This window comes from Aquarana catesbeiana, linkage group LG09 (genome assembly GCF_042186555.1).
Source record: "Aquarana catesbeiana isolate 2022-GZ linkage group LG09, ASM4218655v1, whole genome shotgun sequence".
NCBI classification, from domain to species: Eukaryota; Metazoa; Chordata; class Amphibia; order Anura; family Ranidae; genus Aquarana; species Aquarana catesbeiana.
Window position 1 is genome coordinate 45,049,082 of NC_133332.1, and position 26,907 is coordinate 45,075,988.

The following is a 26,907-nucleotide window of genomic DNA, read 5'->3' on the forward strand; positions in this document are numbered from 1 at the left end:
TAAAAAAAGGGCCAAAAAACATCCCTGGGAATTACAGACCAGTTAGCCTAACATCAATAGTATGTAAAACCTTGGAGGGGATGATAAGGGACTATATACAAGATTTTAGTAAGGAAACGGTATCATAGCAGTAATCAGCATGGATTCATGAAGAATCTTTGTTGCCAAACCAATCTATTAACCTTCTATGAGGAGGTGAGTTGCCATCTAGATAAAGGAAGGCCCGTAGACGTGGTGTATCTGGATTTTGCAAAAAAGCATTTGACACAGTTCCCCATAAACGTTTACTGTACAAAATAAGGTCCGTTGGCATGGACCATAGGGTGAGTACATGGATTGAAAACTGGCTACAAGGGCGAGTTCAGAGGGTGGTGATAAATGGGGAGTACTCAGAATGGTCAGGGGTGGGTAGTGGGGTCCCCCAGGGTTCTGTGCTGGGACCAATCCTATTTAATTTGTTCATAAACGACCTGGAGGATGGGATAAACAGTTCAATCTCTGTATTTGCAGACGATACTAAGCTAAGCAGGGCAATAACTTCTCAGCAGGCTATGGAAACCTTGCAAAAAGATCTGAACAAATTTATGGGGTGGGCGACCACATGGCAAATGAGGTTCAATGTAGAAAAATAATGCATTTGGGTGGCAAAAATATGAATGCAATCTATACACTGGGGGGAGAATCTCTGGGGGAATCTAGGATGGAAAAGGACCTGGAGGTCCTAGTAGATGATAGGCTCAGCAATGGCATGAAATGCCAAGCTGCTGCTAACATAGCAAACAGAATATTGGCATGCATTAAAAAGGGGATCAACTCCAGAGATAAAACAATAATTCTCCCGCTCTAAAAGACTCTGGTCCGGCCGCACCTGGAGTATGCTGTCCAGTTCTGGGCACCAGTCCTCAGGAAGGATGTACTGGAAATGGAGCGAGTACAAAGAAGGGCAACAAAGCTAATAAAGGGTCTGGAGGATCTTAGTTATGAGGAAAGGTTGCGAGCACTGAACTTATTCTCTCTGGAGAAGAGATGCTTGAGAGGGGATATGATTTCAATTTACAAATACCGTACTGGTGACCCCTCAATAGGGATAAAACTTTTTTGCGGAAGGGAGTTTAATAAGACTCGTGGCCACTCAATAAAATGAGAAGAAATGAGAAGAAGAAATACAGCACTTCCCCGCTGACAGGATAGAGCTGTACCTTGTTTACATAGGCAGAGCCCTGTCCTGTGTGTGTTCTGGAAACTCACAGCAGAGCCGGGTCGCTAGCGGTGCGCGCGTGTGCCCCCTACCCGTAAATGCCAGATCACATACTAGGTACATGATCTGGCACAGCAGAGCCACCTTGTATCTAAGTTATACGGCCAGCAAACAGTTAAATAAACAATCTTATTAATATGTGTTTTTGATTTAACAACCTTATTTCCATGTATGATGTGTATGATTTATAATTACGTTTGTACTTGGTGGCAGATATTTTTCTCATTGTATTCTCAGGCTTCTCTTTCTGTTCTGTGTGGGCCAACCACACAAGCAGGAAATTACATTTCTGGGGGCGTTCTGTACACCACCATACACTTTAAGACCTCCATTCATTAGATGTCATGTTTTGTCTTCACAATGCAGGCTACCGTGTGAAGGTGTTAGAAATGAATCCAGTGGATGCGTTCATAGTGTACACAGTTGAAATGCTTCAAGTTCTGCAGAAAAGTGAGTTAACAGCTTAATGTAAACCTGTGCCCATGTATACTTAATATATGTGCTGTCTAAGAAAGATGGACTTATGCCACGTACACACGGGCGGACTTTTCGACCGGACTGGTCCGACAGACTTTCCAGCGGACTTTCGACGGACTTTTTAACGAACGGACTTGCCTACACACGATCACACCAAAGTCCGACGGATTCGTACGTGATGACGTACACCGGACTGAAATAAGGAAGTTGATAGCCAGTAGCCAATAGCTGCCCTAGCATCGGTTTTTGTCCGTCGGACTAGCATACAGACAAGCAGATTTCTGGGTCCGGAGTTACGACGTAAAGATTTGAAGCCTGTTCCAAATCTAAAGTCCGTCAGATTTGCAACTGGAAAAGTCAGCTGAAGGTTCGGTGAAGCCCACACACGATCGGATTGTCCGCCGGATTTGGTCCGTTGGCGTCCGTCGCACAAGTCCGACCATGTGTACGCTGCATCGAAATATTGACAATAAAAACACTGCTGTTTTTGATGTTCCTCTCTGCAAGACCCGTGAGTGCCTCCAAACCAGTTTTGTATTTATATGGATTTCTTTGTGGGTGAGCACCTGGGCATTTAATTCAAACATAGAATGCCATAGCTACCCTTTCAACTACTTAAACAGTGCTGTGGAAATTTTTTGTCCCCTTCCTGATTAATTTTTTTTGCATATATGTCACACTTAAAGGAGAAGTCCAGCCTGAGCTCGTTTGGCTGGGCTTCTCCCATGGGTCACAGTAGTGCAATTCGTTTTGCACTCCTGTGACCTGTTTTCAGCAGAGAGCGGACTGAAGTTCACCCGCTGCTGACGTCACAGGAATCAGTCCAGGTAGCGCGTCATCCTGACAATTGGAGCCTTGATCCACCAGGTGCCTGGACTGGCACCCATCTCAACCTCTAAGCAAACCGCTGAAAGCCTAAGATGGCCGCTCCCCTCCACATCTCAGCACTCCAGTGAGCGGGGGGGGGGGGGGGGGATTTGGGGGGGCAGAGCAGAGAGCTGCTGATTGACAGTCAGCAACTCTCTGCTCGGGGAGCTGTGAGAACCAAGCCATCGGCAGTGTTCAGTCCCCAGTTCTCAGTGTAGAGGTGCCGGGGGACAGATGCAGCATCCACCTAGGTAAGTATGATGGGGAAAAAACAAAACATACTTCTCTTTTAAATGATCCAGAGCATCAAATACATTTTAGCGTTACACAAAGATAATTCGAGTAAATACAAAATGCAGTTTTTAAATGATGATTTCTTTTTTTAAGGGAAAAAAAGCTGTCCAAACCTGCCTGGCTGCCTGTGAAAAAGTAATTTGCCCCCAAACCTAATAACTGGTGGTGCCACCCTTGGTGGCAACAACTGCAATCAAACATTTGCGATAGATGCCAATGAGTCTTTCACATCGCTGTGGAGGAATTTTGGCCCACTATTCTTTGCAGAATTGTTATAATTCAGCCACATTGGAGAGTTTTTGAGCATGAACAGCCTCTTTAAGGTCATGCCATAACATCTCAATCAGATTTAAGTCTGGACTTTGACTAGGCCATTTTTTGAACCATTCAGAGGTGGACTTGATGGTGTGTTTCGGATCATTGTCCTGCTGCATAACCCAAGTGTGCTTGAGCTTGAGGTCAGGAACTGATGGCCGGACATTCTCCTTCAGAATTTTCTGGTAGAGTGCAGAATTCATGGTTCCATCAATTATGGCTAGTCGTCCAGGTCCTGAAGCTGCAAAGCCCCAGACCATCACACTACCACCACCTTGTGTGACTGCTGGTATGATGTTCATTTTATGAAATGCTGTGTTAGATTTACACCAGATGTAATGGGATGCACACCTTCCAAAAAGTTCAACTTTTGTCTCATCAGTCCACAGAATATTTGCCCAAGTTTTGTGGATAATCAAGATTTTTTTTTTGGCAAATGTGAGACGAGCCTTTGTGTTCTTTTTGGTAAGCAGTGGCCTTTGCCTTGGAACTCTCTCACGGACGCCATTTTTTCCCAGTTTCTCTTATTGTTGAATCATGAGCACTGACCTAAAATGAGGCAAGTGAGGACAGCAGTTCTTTAGATGTTGTTCTGGGTTCCTTGATGACCTCCTAGATGAGTAGTCATTGTGCTCTTGGAGTAATTTTGGTAGGCTGGCCTTAGAAATGGCTTTGTAACCCTTTCCAGACTGATACATGTCAATTACGTTGTAACTCATCTGTTCTTGAATCTCTTTAGATCACGGCATGATGTGTTGAATTTTGAGATCTTTTAGCATTGTCAGACAGCTTCTATTTAAGTGTTTTCCTGATTCAACAGGTCTGGCAGTAATCAGGCCTGGGTGTGGCAAGTGAAATTAACTCAGCTTTCCAAAAAATGTGGTTAATTACAGTTCATGCATGATTTAGCAAGGTGGGGGCAATTCGTCTTTTCACATAGGGCCAGGCAGGTTTGGACAGCTTTTTTCCCTTAATGAATGAAAACATCATTTAAAAACTGCATTTTATATTTACTTGGGTTATCTTTGTGTCATATTAAAATTTGTTTGATTATCTGAATCATTTAAGTGTTCAAATATGCAAAAAAAAAGAAAAAAAATCAGGAAGGGGCAAATACTCTTTCACAGCAATATACAGGTGCATCTCATAAAATTAGAATATCATCAAAAAGTTAATTTATTTTACACACAAAGTGACAAATTTCAAGCATTTCTTTCTTTTAATTTTGATGATTAAGGCTTACAGCTAGTGAAAACACAAAATTCAGTATCTCAGAAAATTAGAACATTACATAAGACCAATAAAAAAAAGGATTTTTAATACTGAAATGTTGGCTTACTGAAAAGTATGTCCATGTACAGTATAGTATGCACTCAATACTTTGTTGGGGCTCCTTTTGCATAAATTACTGCATCAATGTGGTGTGGCATGGAGGTGATCAGCCTGTGGCACTGCTGAAATGTTATGGAAGCCCAGGTTGCTTTGATAGTGGTATTTAGCTCATCTGCATTGTTGGGTTGGTGTCTCTCATCTTCCTCTTGACAATACTCCACAGATTCTCTATGGGGTTTAGGTCAGGCGAGTTTGCTGGCCAATCAAGCACAGTGGTACCATGATCATTAAACCAAGTAATGGTACTTTTTGGCAGTGTGGGAAGGTGCCAAGTCCTGCTGGAAAATGAAATGAGCATCTCCATGGACTGACTTTGGACTTGATAAAACACAGTGGACCAACACCAGCAGATAACATGGCTCCCCAAATCATCACAGACTGTGGAATATTTTGCATTTCATGTGGAAATCAAGGTCCCAGAGTCTGAAGGAAGAGTGGAGAGGCGCAGAATCCAAGTTGCATGAGGTCCAGTGTGAAGTTTCCACAGTCAGTGATGATTTGGTAGTACAACAGAGCATTCCTTCTTCAGCGCTGCTTCACTGATGACTGGTGGGGTAATGATGAAAATGCTTCAGGAGAGGTGGAGGAAGCACATACCTACAGAATGAATCAGAAGCAGAGAGATCCTTGCATTGCAATTACTTGGATACAGCTTCCTCTCCAGCAAGGAGAACAATGAGCAGCAAGTGGTGACATCACTAAATCCCACTCCAAATCAGGTGAGGCTAGCAGTCAGAGGCAGGACCGGCGCTACCAATAGGCGAGGTAGGTGCCGGCCTAGCGCGGACATCAGTCGGGGGCACCGTGGCCTCGCTCAATGCCAAGCAAAGCAACACATTCCCCCACTCACCCGCCCGCCAACTCGCCCACTAAACATCCCCACCCACTGTACATCCCCGCCCACTGAACACATTCCCACTCACTGTACATCCCCGCCCACTGAACACATTCCCACTCACTGTACATCACTGCACACATTCCCCACCCACTAAACACATCCCCGCCTGCTGTATTCTGTATATATCCCAAAAGAAGAGGGAGAAGAAGGGAGAAGGAGGGAGGCTAGGCCTGCCTCACCTCCTCCCCATGTCCCCCCAGTGCCCGCTCACAACCCCTGTGTGCAGCTAATCTGTGCCTGGGGGGGTGAGTGGGAGATTTCAAAGCAGCCAGTGCTCCTGTCCTTATGTCTCCCTGAGCCTCAATGCAGCCTCGGGTGAGTGATATCTCTCCTCTCTCTCTTCCTGAAGTGTGCCATAGTCTTCCTGCTTTCCATCTGCTATAGTCTCCCTGCCTTCCATGTGCCATAGTCTTCCTGCCTTCCATGTGCCATAGTCTTCCTGCCTTCCATGTGCCATAGTCTTTCTGCCTTCCATGTGCCATAGTAATCCCTCCCTCCTACCTTCCATGTACTATAGCAATCCTTCCTTCCTGTCTTCCATGTACCACGGTGATCCTTCCTGCCTTCCATGTATCATAGTGATCCTTCCTGCCTTCCAGGTGTCATAATGATCCTTCCTGCCTTCCATGTGCCATAGTGATCTTTCCTTCCATGTGCCATAGTGATCTTTCCTTCCATGTGCCATAGTGATCTTTCCTTCCATGTACCATAGTGATCCTTCCTTCCATGTTCCATAGTGATCCTTCCTTCGATGTGCCATAGTGATCCATTCTTCCTGCCTTCCATGTGCCATAGTGATCCTTCCTTCCTGCTTACCATGTACCACAGTGATCCTTCCTTCCCGCCTTCCATGTGCCATAGTGATGCTTCCTGCTTCCCATGTACCATAATGATCCTTCCTGCCTTCCATGTGCCATAGTAATCCTTCCTGCCTTCCAAGTGCCATAGTGATCCCCCTTCCTTTCTTCCATATACCATCCTGATCATTCCCTCTCTCTCTCCCTAAGGGTTGGTTCATACTGCAGAACTGTCTCCTTAAAGTGTCCCTCATTCTCAAGTTCAAAAGTTGGGAGGTATGCGTATACATGGGCAGGGCAAAGGGGGTGGAGTCAGGGGCAAAACTGGAGGGGGGGGGGCGGCAAAATGAGGTTCCGCCTAGGGTGTCAAAAATCCTTGCACCAGCCCTGGTCAGAGGTTGCCTGAGATCTCACCCTACAGCTATGAGGCTCACAGGAAGTTTATTGCTATTTTTCCAGGAGGAATTCAAGACAAAATGTGAATCTTTAAGTGTTACTTCTTAGGCATAATTCATATTTCTAGATGCTTCTTATAACATAGCAAATCTTCCTTTGCAATTTTAGATCCATTTTAATATGCACTTTTTTTTTTACCCTTTCCACCCACCCTAAGCAAACAAAAGAAATAAAATATGTACAAAATCACTCTCCCTTTACCTTTTCCTCCCTGTTGTCTAGGTGCAGACGAGAGCCTTAAAGCTGGAGACATCCGATACTTCTACCAGCGTGCAAGCTGCAAGATGCAACTTGAGCCGGGCAAAACAGAGTATCTGATTATGGGGCAAGATGGGGAGACAACAGATGAAAAGAACAGGTGGGTGATGGTCATCTGTCTGCTATCACATTGGGGTGCAATCCATATCTACACTTTTAATTTTTCACTTTTGGTAGAGAGTCAGCATTGACCGCATTAGGCCTTTACAGAAGGGCTGTTGTATTGTGTAATTGCATGTGACCTCACACAGAATGAGTATATGCTGTCTCTTGCTTGGCACGTCTAGAGGACAGATGACCCTAGGTAGGGCTTAAGGTTTCTGCTTAGTTAGACCCCATATGTATAGGCACCAAATTGTTGGCACTCATCAAATGGGGTATTGATCTTAACATCTCAACTCCAACCAAAACGTTTTATCTTGCTTTAAGGGGAGCGTTTGAACCTTTGTTGAGGTTTTACTGCAATCTGAGCCTCTACTGGGGAGACCTTCCCTTACTGCCTGTCTCTGTTTACAGTATATAACATGGACACAGACATAAATGAAACCATTTTTAGTACAGTGAGGAAAGATTATGACAATTTTTTTTTCTCTGCACCTCCCTGTTCTGTTGGGAACCTCTCCCCATTTCTTGTATGGATATCACATCAACAGGAAGTAAGAGAAAATCCCCCAATGGGGCCACAGGCGGGAACAAAAAAAGAGCAGAACATTTAACTCTTCCACAGTCTAGACAAACTAAAAGAAAATTTATGGAGTAAGGCTTTAAACCAGTGGTTCTCAACTCCGGTCCTCAGGACCCACTAACAGGCCAGAATTTATGTATTACCCTGGGGAGATGCATACTGGAATACGGCAATCACTGAGCAGCAAATGATATCACCTATGATGTATTTCAGTTATCTTGCAAACCTGGCCTGTTAGTGGGCCCTGAGGACAGGGTTGATGACACTGTGTTAGAGAACCTTAGTGAACAACCAGCATCATGAAGGCCAAGGAACACACCAGACAGGTCAGGGATAAAGTTGTAGAGAAGTTTAAAGCAGGGTTAGGTTATAAAAAAAATATCCCAAGCTTTGAACATCTCACGGAGCACTGTTCAATCCATCATCCGAAAATGGAAAGAGTATGGCACAACTGCAAACCTACCAGGACATGGCCGTCCACCTAAACTGACAGGCCGGGCAAGGAGAGCATTAAGCAGCCAAGAGGCCCATGGTAACTCTGGAGGAGCTGCAGAGATCCACAGCTCAGGTGGGAGAATCTGTCCACAGGACAACTATTAAGCTGGCCATACACCATACAATTTTCTTTAGATTTACCTTTAACTGTGTAGTACAAGGACCTGCCTGATTGCATATAAATTGAAAGTGTTTAGATTTGACCTCATATTATATGGTTTTGGTAAATCTAGAAGAAAATTGTATAATGTAAGTTTAGTCGTGCGTGCCACAAATCTGGCTTTTATAGAAGAGTGGCAAGAAGAAAGCCATTGTTGAAAGAAAGCCATAAGAAGTCCTGTTTGCAGTTTGTGAGAAGCCATGTGGGGGGGGGGGGGGGGGCACAGAAAATTTGTAGAAGAAGGGGCTCTGGTCAGATGAGACCAAAATTTAACTTTTTGGTCTAAAAGCAAAATGCTATGTGTTGTGAAAAACTAACACTGCACACCACCCTGAATACACCATCCCCACCTTGAAACATGGTGGTGGCAGCATCATGTTGTGAGGATGCTTTTCTTCAGCAGGGATAGGGAATCTGGTCAGAGTTGATGGGAAGATGGATGGTGCCAAATACAGGACAATCTTAGAAGAAAATCTGTTATAGTCTGCAAAAGACTTGAGACTGGGGCGGAGATTCACCTTCCAGCAGGACAAAGACCCTAAATATACAGCCAGAGATACAATGGAATGGTTTAGATCAAAGCATATTCATGTGTTAGAATGGCCCAGTCAAAATCCAGACCTAAATCCAATTGAGAATCTGTGGCAAGACTTGAAAATTGCTGTTCACAGATGCTCTCCATCCAATCTGATAGAGCTTGAGCTATTTTGCAAAGAAGAATGGGCAAAAATGTCCCTCTCTATATGTGTAAAGCTGGTAGAGACATCCCCAAAAAGACTTGCAGCTGTAATTGCAGCGAAAGGGGGTTCTACAAAGTATTGACTCAGGGGGGCGCCATACAAATGTACCCCACACTTTTCACATATTTATTTGTAACCATGTTGAAAACCATTTATCATTTTCCTTCCACTTCACAATTATTTGCCACTTTGTGTTGGTCTATCACATAAAACCACAATAAAATACATTTACGTTTTTAGTTGTAACATGACAAAATGTGGAAAATGTCAAGGGGTATGAATACTTTTTCAAGGCACTGTGTGCCTTTTTTCAGCCGCTGTGTTTTTAAAATGGGTTTGAAAAGCAAAACCGTGCATTTTTGGTTCAAAAGATCGGAGAAGCTGAAGAAAAGCATGTAGTGCATTTTACTACAATTTTGCAGTGATTTGCTTTTTTTAATCCGATCAACAATAACTTGGCAAAAAAGCATAAAAACACACCAAAAAACGTGCAAAAAAATGTGTCAAAAATGCATGTGCTAAAACACAAAATGCACTGCAAAAAGCACCGCAGAAACAGATCAAAAGCAAACTACATAGGTGTGCGCCAAGCCTAATGCCGCGTACACACGGTCGGACTTTCCGACGGGAAATGTGCGATGTGAGCTTGTTGTCGGAAAGTCCGACCGTGTGTATGCTCCATCGAACAGTTGTTGTCGGAATTTCCGGGCCACAAATGTTTGAGAGCAGGTTCTCAAATTCAACTTCACTTTGTTGTCGGAAAGTCAGATCGTGTGTACACAAGTCCGGCGCACAAAAGTTCCACGCATGCTCAGAATCAAGAAGGAGCCGCACTGGCTATTGAACTTCCTTTTTCTTTTGCTCGTCATATGTCTTGTACGTCACCACGTTCTCACGTTCGGAATTTTGGGCCAACATTTGTGTGACCGTGTGTATGCAAGACAAGTCTGAGCCAACATCCTTCGGAAAAAAATCCAACAACAAAAAAAGAGTATATCATACATACAACAAAAGAGTATATGCCCGAAGCTATCACAAGGGGCTTGCTCAGCCCTTGTAATAGGAAGATAAATGAAACAGTGATCACGTGAGATATCACCTCGAACCTCAGTGACAGCAATAATTCCAGCACCATAGTTCATGTTTAACTATGAACTGATAACCTGTAAAGATTTTTAAAGCATAGCCTATGGACAGTTTTAGGTACCATAGGTTAAAATTGTGTAAGCCTGTGAAATGGCAGGAACATTTCACAGGCGTGTGCAATTTTAAATCTTGACATGTTTGGTATCTATTTACTCAACCCAACATCATACTTTACATTTTACCAAAAAAGTTGGGTATTATATTGTGTTTGTATGCACTAAAATTCATTTAGGTCTATTTTTTTATTTTTTTATTGGGTAAACAGCTGCGCAAATATCACATGACATACGCAATTGCAACAGCTACCATTTTATTCTCCAGGGCTTCTGCTTTCAGGAAATACACTATATTTTCAAAAGTATTGGGACGCCTACCTTTACACACACACACGTGAAATTTAATGGCAACCCAGTCTTAGTCCGTGGGGTTCAATATTGAGTTGGCCCACCCTCTGCAGCTATAACAGCTTCAACTCTTCTGGGAAGGCTGTCCACATAGTTTAGGAGTGTGTCTATGGGAGTGTTTGACCATTCTCCCAGAAGCACCTTTTGTGAGGTCAGGTACTGATGTGGATGAGAAGGCCTTGCTCGCAGTCTCCGCTTCAATTCCCCCCAAAGGTGTTCTATCAGGTTGAGGTCAGGACCAGTCAGGCCAGTCAAGTTCCCCCACCCCGAACTTGCTCATCCATGTCTTTATGGACCTTGCTTTGTGCACTGGTGTGTAGTCATCTTGGAACAGGAAGGGGACATCCCCAAACTGTTCCCACAAAGTTGGGAGCATGAAATTGTCCAAAATGTCTTGGTATGCTGACGCCTTAAGAGTTCCTTTCACTGGAACTAAGGGGCCAAGCAAACCCCTGAAAAAACCCCACAACAAATGATTTGTTCCAGTGCAAAGTCCTGACCCCAACCTGATAGAACACCTTTGAGATGAATTAGAGTGGAGACTACGAGCCAGGTCTTCTCATCCAACATCAGTGTCTGACCTCACAAATGCGCTTCTGGAAGTATGGTCAAACATTCCCATAGACACACTCCTAAACCTTGTGGACAGCCTTCCCAGAAGAGTTGAAGCTGTTATAGCTCCAAAGGGTGGGCCAACTCAGTTTTTAACCCTAAGGACTAAGACTGGGCTGCCATTAAAGTTCATGCGTGTGTAAAGGTAGGCGTCCCAATACTTTTGGTAATATAGTGTATATAATGTTTGGGGGTTCCACGTTGTTTTCTAGCAAAAAAAATAAAATAAAATTGCAGGTTTTAACATGTATGTGAAAAATTACAAAATTGCTCTAGATGGCAATTGGTTAAAGGGTCAGTACTAGACTTGTGCAAAATGGAAAATTTCTCTTAGTTTCGGTTCGTTGTCATTCGTAAAATACATAATTTCGCTCTGTTATATTCGTTATGTTACGTTGATACATTTTCGGATAATTCGTTAGTTCTGTAGAGTGTCGATATTCATTATACTGAATCTCGAATTATGTTGAATTCATTCGTTATATGCGCTATAATTTCGTTCATATTCATTGAAATTCAATATTTATGTATGTATATATATTTATGATAATGATTTGTAGTTTGGAAAGTCGTTTGTTTATTGAATCTATTAACACACACAATGACAATATCTCTTCTCCTCTGCTCAAATACAATACAACACTCTTCTCACTCAGTTCTCAGGAATTCACTTTGCCAATAATCCAACCTCCAGCGCAAAATGAATCATCTGATTGGACTGTAAGATTTACTTTGAGTTGACCTTTTGTTTCATTAGATCTTTAGCAAATTACAGAATCATATCGAATTCATTCGTTATAACTATATTTCTTTCGTATTAGTTGAAATTCGTTATTTTTTTATTCAGACACTCAGATGCATCTGAATGTCCGAAAGATGCAAAATTCGTCCGAATTTCGATTCGTTGCGAAACGCATTGCACAAGCCTAGTCAGTGCAGCTCAGTGTAGAATTGCTCTGTTCTGGCACAAAAACTATATTGCCTGCTGAATCACTGAGGGTTTGATTTGGGGACATTGCTTGCCTGAAAAGGCGACAAAAAAGAAGCTGAAGTGCACTATACATTTATCTGTACATTGTACAATAGGAAGAAATGTAATATTGACAGTGCTAACCAAATAATCCAGACTGCATATTTCTCATTACTTGTTCCTCTTTGTCTCATTCAGGTTGAGATACGTCCTAGAAAACAATTCTTGGGTGGAGGCTTTGGCTAGCCCAGAAAACTGCAAGGCCACACGCAACCGTAACAAATGCACGGACGTGAAAAACTTCATGATTGATTACAGTGAAAATGGCTGTAAGGTGTAAAGCACCTTATTAACTTACCTCTAATCTTGCTGTACTCAAGAGCTAACATTCACTCATCTCTAAGCTTTCAGCATACAAGAGCTTTTTTTTTTCAATAAATAAAGTATACTCATTTCTTTCTACCTGAGCTCTGCCGTCAGTCTCTTTGTTACATACCTCTAACAACACTCATTAGGAATGCAGCTAAATAAGTAGTGTCGTTTCATGAAAATTACATTGCTTTATATAAAAAACAAACACTGTTTATGATGTTACCAAAGAGATGTGCACCAGGTTCAAAGCATGAAATTCTACAGAAAATGGTCAGAGAATGAACATACTACAGTAGATAGAGACTGCAGGCATGATACAAAAGGTGGCTGGCTGCAGACAAGAGACGTGCTGCAGGTGTGATTGGAGACTGGAGACATACTGCTGGTGTTGTTGGAGACTGTAGACATGCTAAAGGTATGATTGGATACTAGAGACATACTAAAGGTTTGCTTGGAGACTGGAAACATGTTACAGGTGTGGTTGGAGACATGCTAAAGGTATGATTGGATACTAGAGACATACTGCAGGTGTGGTTGGAGACTAGAGACATGCTACATGTGTGGTTGAAGAGTGAGACTAGAAGCCTGCTGAATGTATGGTTGGAGTATGTAGGCATGCTACAGTTGTGACTGGAGACATGCTGCAAGTGTGATTGGAGACATCCTGCAGGTGTGATTAGAGACATGCTGCAGATATGGTTGAAGACTGGAGACATGCTACAGGCATGGTTGGAGATTTGTGACATGCTGCAGGTGTAGTTGGAGACTAGAGATGTGCTACAGGTGTGGTTACAGACTGGTGACATGCTACATGTGTGATTTGGGGACTAGAGAGATGCTACAGGTGTGGTTGGAGACTAGAGTGATGCTACAGGTGTGGTTGGAGACTGTTGACATGCAACAGGTGTGATTGTAGACTACAGACATGCTACATGTGTGGTTGAAGACTACAGGGATGCTACAGGTGTGGTTCGAGACTGGTGACATGCAACAGGTGTGATTGGAGACTAGATACATGCTACATTGTGGTTGGAGACTAGAGAGACGCTACATTTGTGGTTGGAGACTAGAGACCTTCTACAGGTGTGGTTAGAGACTAGCGACGTGCTACAAGTGTGATTAGAGACTAGAGACATGCTTCATGAGTGGTTGGAGACTGGAGGCCTGCTTAATGTATAGTTGGTCTATGCAGGCATGCTAAAGTTGTGGATGGAGACATTTTGCAGGTGTGGTTGGAATTTGGAGACATTTTGCAGGTGTGGTTAGACCTTGGAGACATGCTGGAGGTGTGATTGGAGATTGGAAACATGCTACAGGTGTTATTGGAGACATGCTACAGGTGTGGTTGGAGACTAGAGAGATGCTACAGGTGTGGTTGGAGACATGCTGCAGATATGGTTGAAGACTATAGATATGCTACAGATGTGGTTGGAGATTGGTGGCATTCTACAGGTGTAGTTGGAGACTAGAGATATGCTGTAGGTGTGGTTCCAGTATGGTGACATGCAACAGGTGTGATTGGAGACTAGAGACATGCTTCATGTGTGGTTAGAGACATTCTTCAGGTGTGGTTGAAGACTAGAAATATGCTACAGGTGTGGTTGGAGACTAGAGACATGCTTCATATGTGGTTGGAGACTAGAGTGATGCTACAGGTGTGGTTGGAGATTGAAGACATGCTGGTATGATTGGTTTATGCAGGCATGCTACAGTTGTGATTGGAGACATGCTGCAGGTGTGGTTGGAATTTGAAGACATACTGCAGGTGTGGTTAGACCTTGGAGACATGTTGGAGGTGTGGTTGGAGATTGGAAACATGCTACAGGTGTGGCTGGAGATTGGAGACATGCTTCAAGTGTGGTCGAGGTTTGAAAACATGCCAAAAGGCTGCACAGACAGTTGTATGCAATGCTACAAAAAATGGTCAGAGTCTGGACATACTACAGTAGATGGTCAGAGAATGTGTGCATGCTAGAAGAAATATTCAAATACTGCAGTGTGGTTGGAGACTGGAGACATGCTGCAGGTGTGGTTAGAGATTGGAGATGTGCTGCAGGTGTCTTGACACTCCTCCATAGAATACCTTAGACCCCTTTCACAGGAGGCAGTTTTCAGGCACTAGAAATAGCGCCTGTAAAGGGCCTGAAAACTGCCTTCCATGCCGCCGAGTGCTTCCACACTGGAGCGGTGCCCTTGCGGGACGTTAGAAAAAGTCCTGCAAACAGCATCTTTGGGGCGGTTTAGAAACGCTGTATACAGCGCATCCAAAACGCCCCTGCCCATTGCAATGAATAGGCAGCGCTTCCGAAGCACCATAACATGGGCGTTTTTAATCCCTTCTTTGGGGTTAAAAGCTCCCAGCTAGCGGGTGAAAGGTGCATCTTAAACAGCTGTAAAGCGCTGCTAAAACGAGCTGCGCTTTACCGCAGATGGACTGGTGGCCCCAGTGTGAAAGGGGTCTTAGGCCTAGACTGCACAGCCTGTTTTAATCTCCTGCTACCACCAAGCTGCAACCATAACCAGTCGAATGGGCCACATTCAGTAGATGGAACTGGCCATCAAGCGTGACTGTGGAGATACATTTTGCTGAGCTTCATGGCTGCAGTATATCCCTGTCCATTGCCTTTGCAGCTTGAAGGGGAGCAGCTAAAAAAACGCAGCTCAGCCACATGTTTTTACTATCCCCAGCCGCAAGTGTAAACAAGGCCTATGGGAAACAACTGATCTCTATACACATGAAACAACTGTCTCTCTATAGATGTAGCTACACAAGTATCACGCCATAGCATGGTGTGCAACCAGTTTCACATGAATGGAGAATCATGTCATCATGTGAGCTTGATCAGCATTAAAGTGTAACTAAAAGCTGATTTTTTTTTTTTATTTATTTTTTAGTTTTGGATAGAGTGGAGAGGGATTAAAACACTTGTCAGTTTTATTGCTGTCTGTGCCCCTGTTGGGGAGATTTGCCTTCTCTATTTGTCCTGTGTACCGTTATCACTGAAAGTAAAAGAAAATCCCAAATTTTGGATTGTCTCCAAAAAAGTAATAGAGGGTAAATCTTCCAATAGGGACACTAGTTCTGGGGACCTGGAGGTCCCCAAGAAATTCCCTTAATTTAAGGGATTTCCTCCCACTTCCTGTTTAGCTATGGGACAGGAAGTGAAGGGAAATCTTTGCAATCAGGGCCGGATTTGCCACAAGGCCGCCGAGGCCAGGCCTCGGGGCGGCAGTGGTGTAGGGGCGGCGCCGCTCCTGCAGCGACTTCGCGGCCGCCCCCTCCTTTCGTGCTGCCCATTAAAGTCTGTTATGGGCACCAGTGCCCATAGAAAAGATGGCCACGCCCGCAAGCCGACCACGCAACTGCGCATGCGCCGTTCCGAAGTCGGCCGGGCTCGGGAAAGCTCGTAAGCGCTCGGCCGGGCGGCGCAGTAGCGTGATTGCGCCGCCCGGCGCCATTTTTAAAAAAATGGAGAGTAGCTAGCAATGTCACCGCTGTTCCGCCCCCCTCCTTCTGATGGCAGGCAGCATGGCAAGGGACATCCCAATCTGGTGGCAAGTGACATCCCCATCTGGTGGCAGGCATGGTGGCAAGTGACATCCCCATCTGGTGGCAGGCATGGTGGCAAGCGACATCCCCATCTGGTGGCAGGCATAGTGGCAAGTGACATCCCCATCTGGTGGCAGGCAGCGTGGCAAGGGACATCCCCATCTGGTGGCAGGCAGCGTGGCAAGGGACATCCCCATCTGGTGGCAGGCAGCGTGGCAAGGGACATCCCCATCTGGCAGTGACAAGAGATGGTGGCAAGTGACACGCTCAGGGCTCCCAATGATTCTGCATTATGGTGAGTTGAACTATTTCAGTTTATATTACAATGTAATGATAGAAATAATGTGTTTCAATTATCCTGACACCATAACAACCATGGTGCCGGGGATGATTGAAGCACTAACACCAGCCATTGCCTTGAAAATTTGCCTGCGAAAAATCCTTACCCCTCGCGCGCTTACCCTGAAGTATTTTTAGTCTACAATTAAAGCCAGTTATTTTCAGTGTTCTCGTGTATGGATATATGTTTTTAATTGATCTATTGTAGAAGTCATCGATAAAGGACGTGGTGTGTGTGTGGGGGGGCAGCATTGAAGGACCCGGCCTTGGGGCGGCAAAGGGAGTAAATCCGGGCCTGTTTGCAATGGGACACAGCAAAAAAAAATCTGACGGGTTAGAACCAGTGGCAGCTGGTGCTCAAAATTTTTGGAGGGGCGCAAACAAACTGACAAATTCAGAAAAAATAATATCAATTGCAGCCTCACTGTGCCCATCAAATGCAGCCACTGTGCCCATCAATTGCAGCCACTATGCCCATCAAACGCTGCCACTGTGCGAATCAATTGCAGTCACTGAGCCCATCAAATGCTGCCACTGTACCGATCAAATGCAGCCATTGTGCCCATCAAATGCTGCCATGGGACACAGATGGCAAAAAAAAAATCTGACAGGGGTTAGAACCAGTGGCGACTGGTGCTCAAAATTTTTGGGGGGCATAAACAAACTGAAAGATTCAGAAAAAATAATATCAATTGCAGCCTCACTGTGCCATCAATTGCAGCCACTGCGTCCATCAAATACTGCCATTGTGCCCATCAAATGCTGCTACTGTACCCATCAAATGCCGCAACTGTGCCCATTTAAAAGTTAACACTGTGACCCCTCGCCTGCTCGTCGCCTGCCTGGCATTTACCCTATCTCGGTGGGGCAGCGGGTGACGGCGGCAAACTGTGTCCTCCATGCATCTCCTCCCCTCCTCCTGATAGGCGTCCAATCACAGCGTCTGTCATTTCAGACAATCAGGTGATGGGTAACACACCCGCGCTTCTTGATTGGCGGAGAGGCGGTTCAGTGGTAGAACAGTGAATATTCATTCGCTGTTCTAACACACCTGGGTGAACTGCCAGTGCAATGCTCTGCGCTCGCAGTTCCCTTTTTTGGAAGCCTATGGCTCTAATCAGGTGCTTCAAAAAAACACCCCCGCCGCTGTAATTCAGTGAAAAGGAGCCGGACGCATGAATAGGGGGCTGGCGGCGGCGGCCATGGATAGTTTCATGCAATGCATGAATCTATCCATGATACATAGAGGGGGGTGACATAAGTCGATGTACATGTCTTTTTAACAATTTTTGTATTAAATATTTAAATTTTTTCCTAATTTTTTTTCTGTTATGCCTATAAAGTCCATCACTCCAACCACTTAATGGACGCACCGCCACTTTTTAGAACCCTCCCTTGCTCTATTCAAAATGGAAAAAAAAAGTTTTGCCTATAGTTCTACTTCAAATACTACTATACACATCATTTATTTCATAGGGATCTATTTTTTCCATCTGTTTATTGAACAATTGCTAATTCTTGTGACCAATTGCTAGCAATGTTAGTAGCACAATAAAGCTACTAATGGTCTGGTGCATGGCTCCAGATAGTGTTCATATCTCTCACTGGAAAGAAATTAGAAGTAACCTTCTATCATACCCCTTAGTCATATTAGGGGAAAAAAAAGACCACAAGAACCAATACTTGTCCTCCTTTGTGCTCTTCATGTGTCATTCATGGTGATGCACCCATGCAGGTGGCCAAGGGTCCAGGGTGGCATTCCCCAACTCTCAATGAATCTAAAGTAGGCTGTCCACAAACATATTACCAAACAAACCTTGGTCAATTGCTTTCAAATTGTGGCTTATACTGTATACTGAGATGGTACATTCTACTAAGGTGGCCTTCAATGGGTACCATGGATATTTCATCTGTTTAAAGATGAGTTCTAGGTATAGTATTATAGTATATGTTTACACGTTGGTCCAGCTTGGTTGGATGTATATACCATACCTGTCCGAGGTCCCTGGAAGCTGGAAATCACTGAAGTAGACACCACTACTCCAATGATCTCCACTAGCTTCCAGGTCCCGTGCTGAGCAACCAGCTGATCTCCACTAGCTTCCAGGTCCCGTGCTGAGCAACCAGCCTGATGCATTGTAAACACTGGAGGTTGGCAACTCAGCACAGCAACATTCAGAGAATGTTTTGCATTTTCTAAATGAATGCAAAGAAAGCATTCTCTGATTGGACAAGGTGGAGAGGTGGGGTGGTAATGTCAGGCTCTCCACTTCATTCAATCACTGAACGATGTTAGTTCATTCAAAAAAGGTAAAGCATTCTCTGAATGGTGCTGTGCTGAGTGGACAACCTCCTGTGTTCACAACGCGTCAGAATGCCCGCTCAGAACAGGACCCAGAAGCAACAGGAGATCACTTGGAGTAGTGGTGTCTTCAAAGTTTTTCAGCTTCCAGGGGGTATGGGCCAGGTATGGTACAGTATATACATAGTTACACGTCTCCAAGCTGGATTAAAGCAACTATGTATAAAACATTCATACCTGGAATTCTTCAATCGTCACAGACAAAAAATTCTTCTGGCATTATAGGAAAACTGCACATTTGCATTGTTGCATCCATTCCAGTTAAACCATTTAAGGACCGAGCCTCTTTCTGAGATTTGTTGTTTACAAGTTAAAAACATTTTTTTTTGCTAGAAAAGTACTTAGAACCCCCAAACATTATACTTTTTTTTTTTTAACACCCTAGAGAATAAAATGGCGGTCGTTGTTATACTTTCTGTCCCACCATATTTGCGCACTTTCTTTGAAAAAAAACCCCACATTTTTTAATTAAAAAATAAAACAACAGTAAAGTTAGCCCAATTTTTTTTTTTAAGTTGTGAAAGTTAATGTTACGCCGAGTAAATTGATACCCAACATGTCACGCTTCAAAATTGCACCTGCTCGTGGAATGGCGACAAATTTTTACCCTTAAAAATCTGCATAGGCGATCTTTAAAAAATTCTACAGGTTGCATGTGTTGAGTTACAGAGGAGGTCTGGGGCTAGAGGGGGTGGTTTGAACACCATTTTCATATGCGGGCACTAATCACGTATGCGTTCGCTTCTGCACACCTGTTCGGCGGGACGGGGCGCGTTTAAAAAAGTTGTTATTTTTTTTTTCTTATTTATTTTACCTTTTATTTTTTATTTTTACACTGTTCTTTTAAAAAAAAATTGTCACTTTTTTATTCCTATTACAAGGAATGTAAACATCTCTTGCAATAGAAAAAAAGCATGACAGGACCTCTTAAATATGAGATCCGGGGTCAAAAAGACCTCAGATCTCATATTTACACTAAAATACACTAAACAAAAAAAATAACAATTTTGTCATTTGAAAAAAAAAAAAAAGAAAGGCCCTTTAAGGCCCCTTTCACACTGGCGCGGGGGCGGCGTCGGTGGTAAAACGGCGCTATTTTTTAGCGCTGCTTTACCAACGTTTTAGCAGCGGTATTCAACCGGTAGCGGGGCAGTTTTAACCCCCGCTGGCGGACGAAAAAGGGTTAAAACCGCCCGCAAAGCGCCGGGCAGTAGCGGCATATACGCCGCTCCTTCACCGCTCCAAAGAAGACTTTTTTCAGCGTCCTGTCAGCGCACCACTCCAGTGTGAAAGCCCTCGGGGCTTTCACAGTGGAGAGACTACAGCGGCTGTTTCAGGGCGCTTCGCAGGCGCTATTTTTAGCGTTGTAACTCCTGCAATGCGCCCCAGTGTGAAAGGGGTCTAAGAGCTATGGGCGGAAGTGACGTTTTGACATCGCTTCCGCCCTGCAGTGGTACGGAGACGGGTGGGGGCCATCTTCCCCTCACTCGTCTCCATACCACACACAGAAGAGGACCCGATCACCTCCGCATCTGCCGATGGCTCCGGTAAGCGGTGGAGAGCGGTGGGGAGGGGGGCCCTCTCCTGCCGCAGATAAAAGTGATCTTGCGGCGAATCCCCCCACAGAGGCCACTATTATCGGAAACCGGACCGCCCGCTGAAGAAGAGGATGCCGGGGTTATAGCAGCTAGCTGCTGCCACAACAAAGATATCCTCCTTCAAACAGCCGGCGTATATCGGCGTGCGGCGGTCCGGGAGTGGTTTGGAAATTGAAAAAAAATCTAAAGAGCTCTGCTGTCGGAAATGATAGGTTTTTATTTATTATGCGATTAAAATTAAAATGTAATGATTTTTCTAAATGAAGGAATAACTGAAATGATTGGTGTTTTTTATATCAGTCTGGAGTTCAGCTTTAACAACAGAAAGTCTTGTGATTCGTCTCATAAACCCCGGAACACCCTCCTCCTGCTGCATTTACCCAGAAGTATCCGCAGGCAGCCAAAAAAAAGACAAAAAAAAAAAAAAATACATTGTATTTGTTCTGCTTTTGGTTCTAGATCCTGTTATCCTGCGTGTTGTGGCCCCAGGGCTCTGAGATGTCTGTTTTTTTAGCGGGAGCAGTGTGTGGATGATGGATTAGACAATTTGCTGGGGATCTTATAGGGAAAACGTCAATTTACTGCCACACCGGTGTGTGCCTGCACCATATTCAACAGCCACTCAGAAGCATTTATAAGGATCATATAGAAAGGTGCACATGGGTGGGGCAGTACACAGAATAGAATGCAAAAAATAAAGTGCAGCGCTAGGTATAAACACAAGATGATCCTGTGCAAAAAAAGCATATATGAAAGTAAATATATCACTGTATTATTAAAGTGCAATATGACCATAAACATTAAATAGCATAAATTCAAATAAAGTGCAACTATACAGTGCACATATGATGAATTGTATTATATGCAACCAAAATATTTAGTTTTAGTGCGATCCCATGCGACAAATGCAAGATGAAAACAAAGTTGCATAAAAAAACGCACAAAAGTGCAAACAATATGCAAATTGTGAAGTGCAACACTAAGTTTGGGCACAAAAAGACTGTGCATGAGAACATATGTGAGGAAAATATAACACAATAATATGTGTAATGTAGGGTGACCACATTTCCAACTTGCCATTTAGGAACCCCCCCCTTCCTAAAAATCAGCTTGTGCTGTAACGAATCACAGCACAGTTGGGGCGGCGGTGCGCACTTTACCCAGAAGCACTGATCACGCCCCTTTAAAAAAGGCCGCCGCGTCGCCATTTTACTCACTGACAGTACTTGTCCTGGCCGGCCGAGACCCGTTTTACCTTGTTCCAATGCTAGCTCTACAGTGATTACACGCAAGAGGCGGGATTTATGATTTCTTCAATCACAAGCAGGGGGTGGGGATTGTGCCTCTCTAGACATTCCCGGCCAGGACAAGTACTGTCTTTGAGTAAAGCGGCGATGTGGTGGCCTTTTTTTGGGGGCATCAGATCAGCCCTGGGGGTGGGTGACAGTGTCAGTTTAATTCAGGGACACTGTATTGTCCCGGAATGAAGGTTGCCGGGACAGACCTGCAAAATGCGGGACTGTCCCGGGCAATCCGGGACACGTGGTCACCCTAGTGTAATGTGACCATAATCTTACGTAGCATAAATTCAAATAAAGTGCAACTATACAGTGCAAATGTGATGGAGTGTGTTATATATGTAGCACCCTCTACTAGAAGGTAGGTGCTAGAATAGGATTTTTCTGGGTTGAGAGATCAGTGTAGGCAAATTTAGACAGGCCTGTGCTGTAAGTCAGGCCTGTGTGTTTTGATTTGAGAATGGGAGTGTTTGGTATGGTGGTGGGGGGGTCACCTGTGCTCTAACTCAGAGGCGCCTCCCCTGCTTTTAGGAAGATTGTTCTGGAAGAGAGGTTGGACCTGAGGTTTGAGTGGCAGGCAGCTCATGTGATGAGCTCTGACCAATTACCATGCGGTATTGGCAGGGGGCAGGCCTCCCATATAAGCTGAGGTCACATGCTGCCAGGGAGGAGTTCTGAGGTGCAGGAAGAAAGAATGGAGTCTTAGGAGTCTACCACAGGGCGGCCCCATGTTGGGGCGCGCTCAGCGCGGAGGAGCTGTTGGAAGTAATCCTGGATAAAGATCTTCATCATGGATCTGGTGTCGAGCTGCTGTGACCGGGGAACACAGGACTTGTACACAGAAGAAGATCGGTGAAGGAGAAGTAGCAGTAAAGAGGAGAGTAGATCAGCGTTCTGTGACCGGGGACACAGAACTTGCCCTTTGGAGAAGGTCAGTGTGAAAGAAGTAACCAGAGGAATTGTTGAGAGTAGTGCAGAATGCTGTGGCCGGGGAACGCAGCATTTACAGTAATGGACTGGCTGGGAACAGTAGTCCGCTTATTACCATGTGTCAGGCCGTCGGGGGGAGGTACCGAGTATCTCTGGCCTGGTGAAGCACACTGGTAATAACTTCCAAAAAGACTGTGTGACTGCCAAATTCACCTGGCCATCGGGGAGAGGCTGTGTATGTCTCTGGCTTATTGATTTGCTGAAGCAACACCCTTATGGTCTGCAAGTTGGAGTTATTTAGAGTGATCCCTTCTTGTTTCAATGGAAGTGAAGTAGCAATATCTAACAGTTTTGCAGTGGAGGATTTGTACAAAAGAAGTGATATTCTGCAGGAGCCAGTGCAGAAGAGGAGAAGGAGCAATAGTCTGCAGAGGAAGTATGCAGAGGAAACAGACTGCGGATGTTAGAGTTGCATCATTTTCAAAGCTAAAGCTGCTAATCAATGCCTTATCTATGTGATGAGAATACACTAAGTGCTATGGGCATCCCATATCTTCCTTTACCCCACCCAAGTTTTCCCGCAATAAACGCAACAAAACTACGCAAATAACTGCTCATTGTCTAAAATGATATATGGGGGTCTGGCAGCAGGGGGATTGGCAGATTGTTTGTCAGGAGTGCTCACACCATGGTTACATATACAACAAAAATATTTAATTTAGTGCAGTCCCATGCGGCAATGCAAAAGGAAACCAAAGTCGCATAAACGCACAAAAGTGCAAAACGAAATGGATGAAAAAAGTTTGTTCATAGATTGCTGAAATCCAATATGTGACTTCACAGTGCAGCATATAACGTGGATTGAGTGCTCATCACCGTGTTGCCCGTCACCTCAGATAAAAAGCTTACCAGAAAGCCTGCAACCTCCCTTATTCAGGGGGGTCAAACAGCGCTTTTACTGAAATCCAAGATTCGTGGATGGAAGACTTCAGCATTCCTCTCCAGAAAGATCCATGGACATCCACTCGAATCCCAATGATGTGAACAGCAGGAGAATATAAAAAAGATAAAAAGGATCCAATAGTATAGAATGTCTTCTCAAGACGTTTTATTAAAAGACAGAAGTTGCAGTACAAAAACTCCAAGGCAAATATATAAAAATTGCGATAATAGTCCTTGCAAGGAAAAATGGACCTACAGGTCCGTTTAAATTGCGCATGTGCAGAACGTGTATGCGTAGTGTCCTGACGATCGTTTCGTCAAACATACCATCGTCAGGGGTACGCCCACACGTCTGCACCTGCGTATTAAATACCTCACTGGCAAAACGGGGAAGCGCTGCCATAGGTCACATGAAATGGTGCATGAGAATAGAATGTTTTAGAGTTAGAATGTTTGCTTTATTAGCTTGTAAATGTGGGAGATATGTAGCAATCCTGTTACACAGCAAGGCAATGCTAAACAACAGCAATGAGACAGATTTATTATAATGTTGCATTAGTATTTATATAGCACTGACAATTAATGCCGGACTTTACATACTATACATTCACATTAGTCCCTGCACACTGAGAGCTTACAATCTAAAGCTGGCCATACATTAATCTTCTTTTTTTTTTTTTTTTTTCGGTCAGCCAGCAGGTTAAATGAAAAAAATACCCAATTTTTTCCATCCACATAACACTAATCTGTGTTGCAGGCTATAGCTGGCAACACTGATCGTTTGGGAAAAACCCAACAGGCTGGTTGTACAGAAATTGATCGGTGTATTGACGTCTGTACAATCAGTCTGCCCATATGTGAATTGAAGTTTGGCCAGTCCCTGCTGAACCAGCTGCATTTTGATCTGCCTAAGGTCCCTATCTCACATACACTATATTGCCAAATGTATTGGGACACCCCTCAAAATCATTGGCTTCAAGTGTTCCAATTACCTCCATGGCCACAGGTGTATAAAATCAAGCATCTAGGCATTCAGACTGCTTCTACAAACATTTGTTAATGAATGGGTCACTCTCAGGAGCTCAGTGAATATAAGCGTGGTACCATAACAGGTTTCCACCTGTACAATAAGTCCATCCGTGATATTTCCTTGCTACTAAATATTCCACGGTCAACTGTTAGTAGCATTATAACAAAGTGGAAACGATTGGGAGCAACAGCACCTCAACCACAAAGTGGTAGGCCACGTAAATTGATAGAGAGGGGTCAGCGCATGCTGAAGTGCACAATGTCTGCAGAGTCAATAGCTACAGAGACCTCCAAACTTTGTGTGGCCTTCAGATTAGCACAACAACTGTGCGTAGAGAGCTTCATGGAATGGGTTTCAATGGCCAAGCAGCTGCATCCAAGCATTACATCACCAAGTGCAATGCAAAGCGTTGGATGCAGTGGTGTAAAGCACACCGCCACTGGACTTTAGAGCAGTGGAGTTGTGTTCTCTGGAGTGACAAATCACACTTCTCTGGCAATCCGATGGATGTGTCTGGGTTTGGTGGTTGCCAGGAGAACGGTACTTGCCTGACTGCATTGTGCCAAGTGTAAAGTTTGGTGGATTATGGTGTGGGGTTGTTTTTTAGGGGTTGGGCCATAGGTTCGAGGTGGAGAGGGGGGCATTTATTGGGAGAATGCAAAGCGATCAGTGACTGGCACCCATGCAAAAAGGTCGACCTGGAGGCAGGTGTGTATTTTGTTGTTTTTTTCTGCCTTTTGCCCAGCATGTTTGCAGGCCTTCGCTGGGGTCCAGCTTCCCTTCCGTGTGATATAAAAGGTCTGGCTGAGGTCTGGATCCCAAGAGAGTTCCAGGAGTCCCAGGGGGTTCTGGGAATACTTGGGAAAAGGCATGGGGAAGACTCGCTGGGACCGAGTGGTGGCTGGTGCTCTAGCAAACAAAACCACAGACCCTCCTCCCAGGGTCAGCAAACAATCCATCCAACCCCCCCGGTGGGTGGTACTCACGCGGTTGGGCTCTTGACGGCGATGCAGAGCAAAGAGATTTCTCCGATCAGGATGGTCATCACCCGGATATCCCTGTACATCCTCGGGTACCGGCCAATACATTCACTTCTCCTGCCGGAAAATGGAGTCTCAGGACCCGCTTCCTGATTGGCCGGGAGAAGCAGAAAGACAATAGCGAATATTAATTTGTTATTGTCACACAACTGGGTGGGCTCATTGCGCAGTACTCTGTGCCCTGACCCCACCCTTTTTTTAAGCCAATTAGGGCCTCCGGCTCTAATCATGTGCTTAAAAAAACCCCATAGAAATCCATGCGTTTGGCGCCCTGCATGTAGATTAGGAGCCTGGCGCACAAATTAGGGGGCGGCACCCCTAATGGAGTGGCCGCCACTGCGGGGACCTATGGTCCGCTGTTGAACGCTGACTCATTTGGAAGAAACCTGCAACATGTCCTTCTCTACTAGAGCACCGTCATCCAGCGAAGCCATAGTTAGATTCAATTAGGGAAAAGACGTTACCACGTTATACATGTTCTGCCAAAAGTTCAGCAAAGTCATTTTAACTGCTCAAAGCCTGAGCTTGAAGTTACTCAAGGGGTGCATGTGGGGTCCTGGCATATCTTTAATCAACCAGGTTCTGTATTACCATTTTATGGTATGTGTAACATCACCACAACAGTTGGCTAACCTGTAAGTCTAAGAAGAGAAAGAAGTTTCTATGGGTAACTGGAACAAGGAACAGCAACCAGTTGTTGGCATGGTGCCATATTTAGGTGACAGATCTTCTGGTAGTGAGGGGGCTCAGTGTTCGGGCTCCCTCCCTAGCTGTTCATCTCCACCAGTCACTGGGAGCGGTGGATTAGCGTTACGGAGATCTACAGTATGGCCTGATTACTAGGAATGGAACAGCAAGCGTTAAGTGAGAGCACGCATGAGGTCCAAGCTACGTGCTCAGTGGGACCCCATTCTGTTACTGGATGTGAGGTAACAGAGGTATGCTGACTGCTAGAGTGGGTATAGGCTCTGCTAGTCCTTCCTAATGCAACACATACACCTGTACAAGCGTGTAGGACAAGGGACAGCATCTTCTGGAGGAACCCCGAATACAACACCACACACAAGTGGCTTGTTTCTGAGTTAGGGGACCGCCTTAATGTTTGACTTTTCACATGACTGTGGCCCCATTCTTGTGCTAGGATGAGTGACTCTGTCCATCCCCAGGCGTAGCCCAAAGAACCCACCCTAGGTAGGTCTTCCATGTGACCCACACTTGGCAC

At 44.6% G+C, this 26,907-nt stretch overlaps 1 protein-coding gene across 1 annotated transcript in view; it reads left to right on the forward strand.

The window, feature by feature from the left end:
- Positions 1–12,691, forward strand: part of LOC141107567 (complement C4-B-like) — a 179,969-nt gene extending 167,278 nt beyond the window's left edge. Inside the window, exons 41-43 of the mRNA XM_073598404.1 lie at positions 1,625–1,708; positions 6,977–7,112; positions 12,423–12,691. Coding sequence (XP_073454505.1) covers positions 1,625–1,708; positions 6,977–7,112; positions 12,423–12,564 — 362 coding nt within the window. The 3' untranslated portion in view covers positions 12,565–12,691. The remainder of the gene's footprint in view (positions 1–1,624; positions 1,709–6,976; positions 7,113–12,422) is intronic.
- The last annotated feature ends 14,216 nt before the right edge of the window (positions 12,692–26,907 follow it).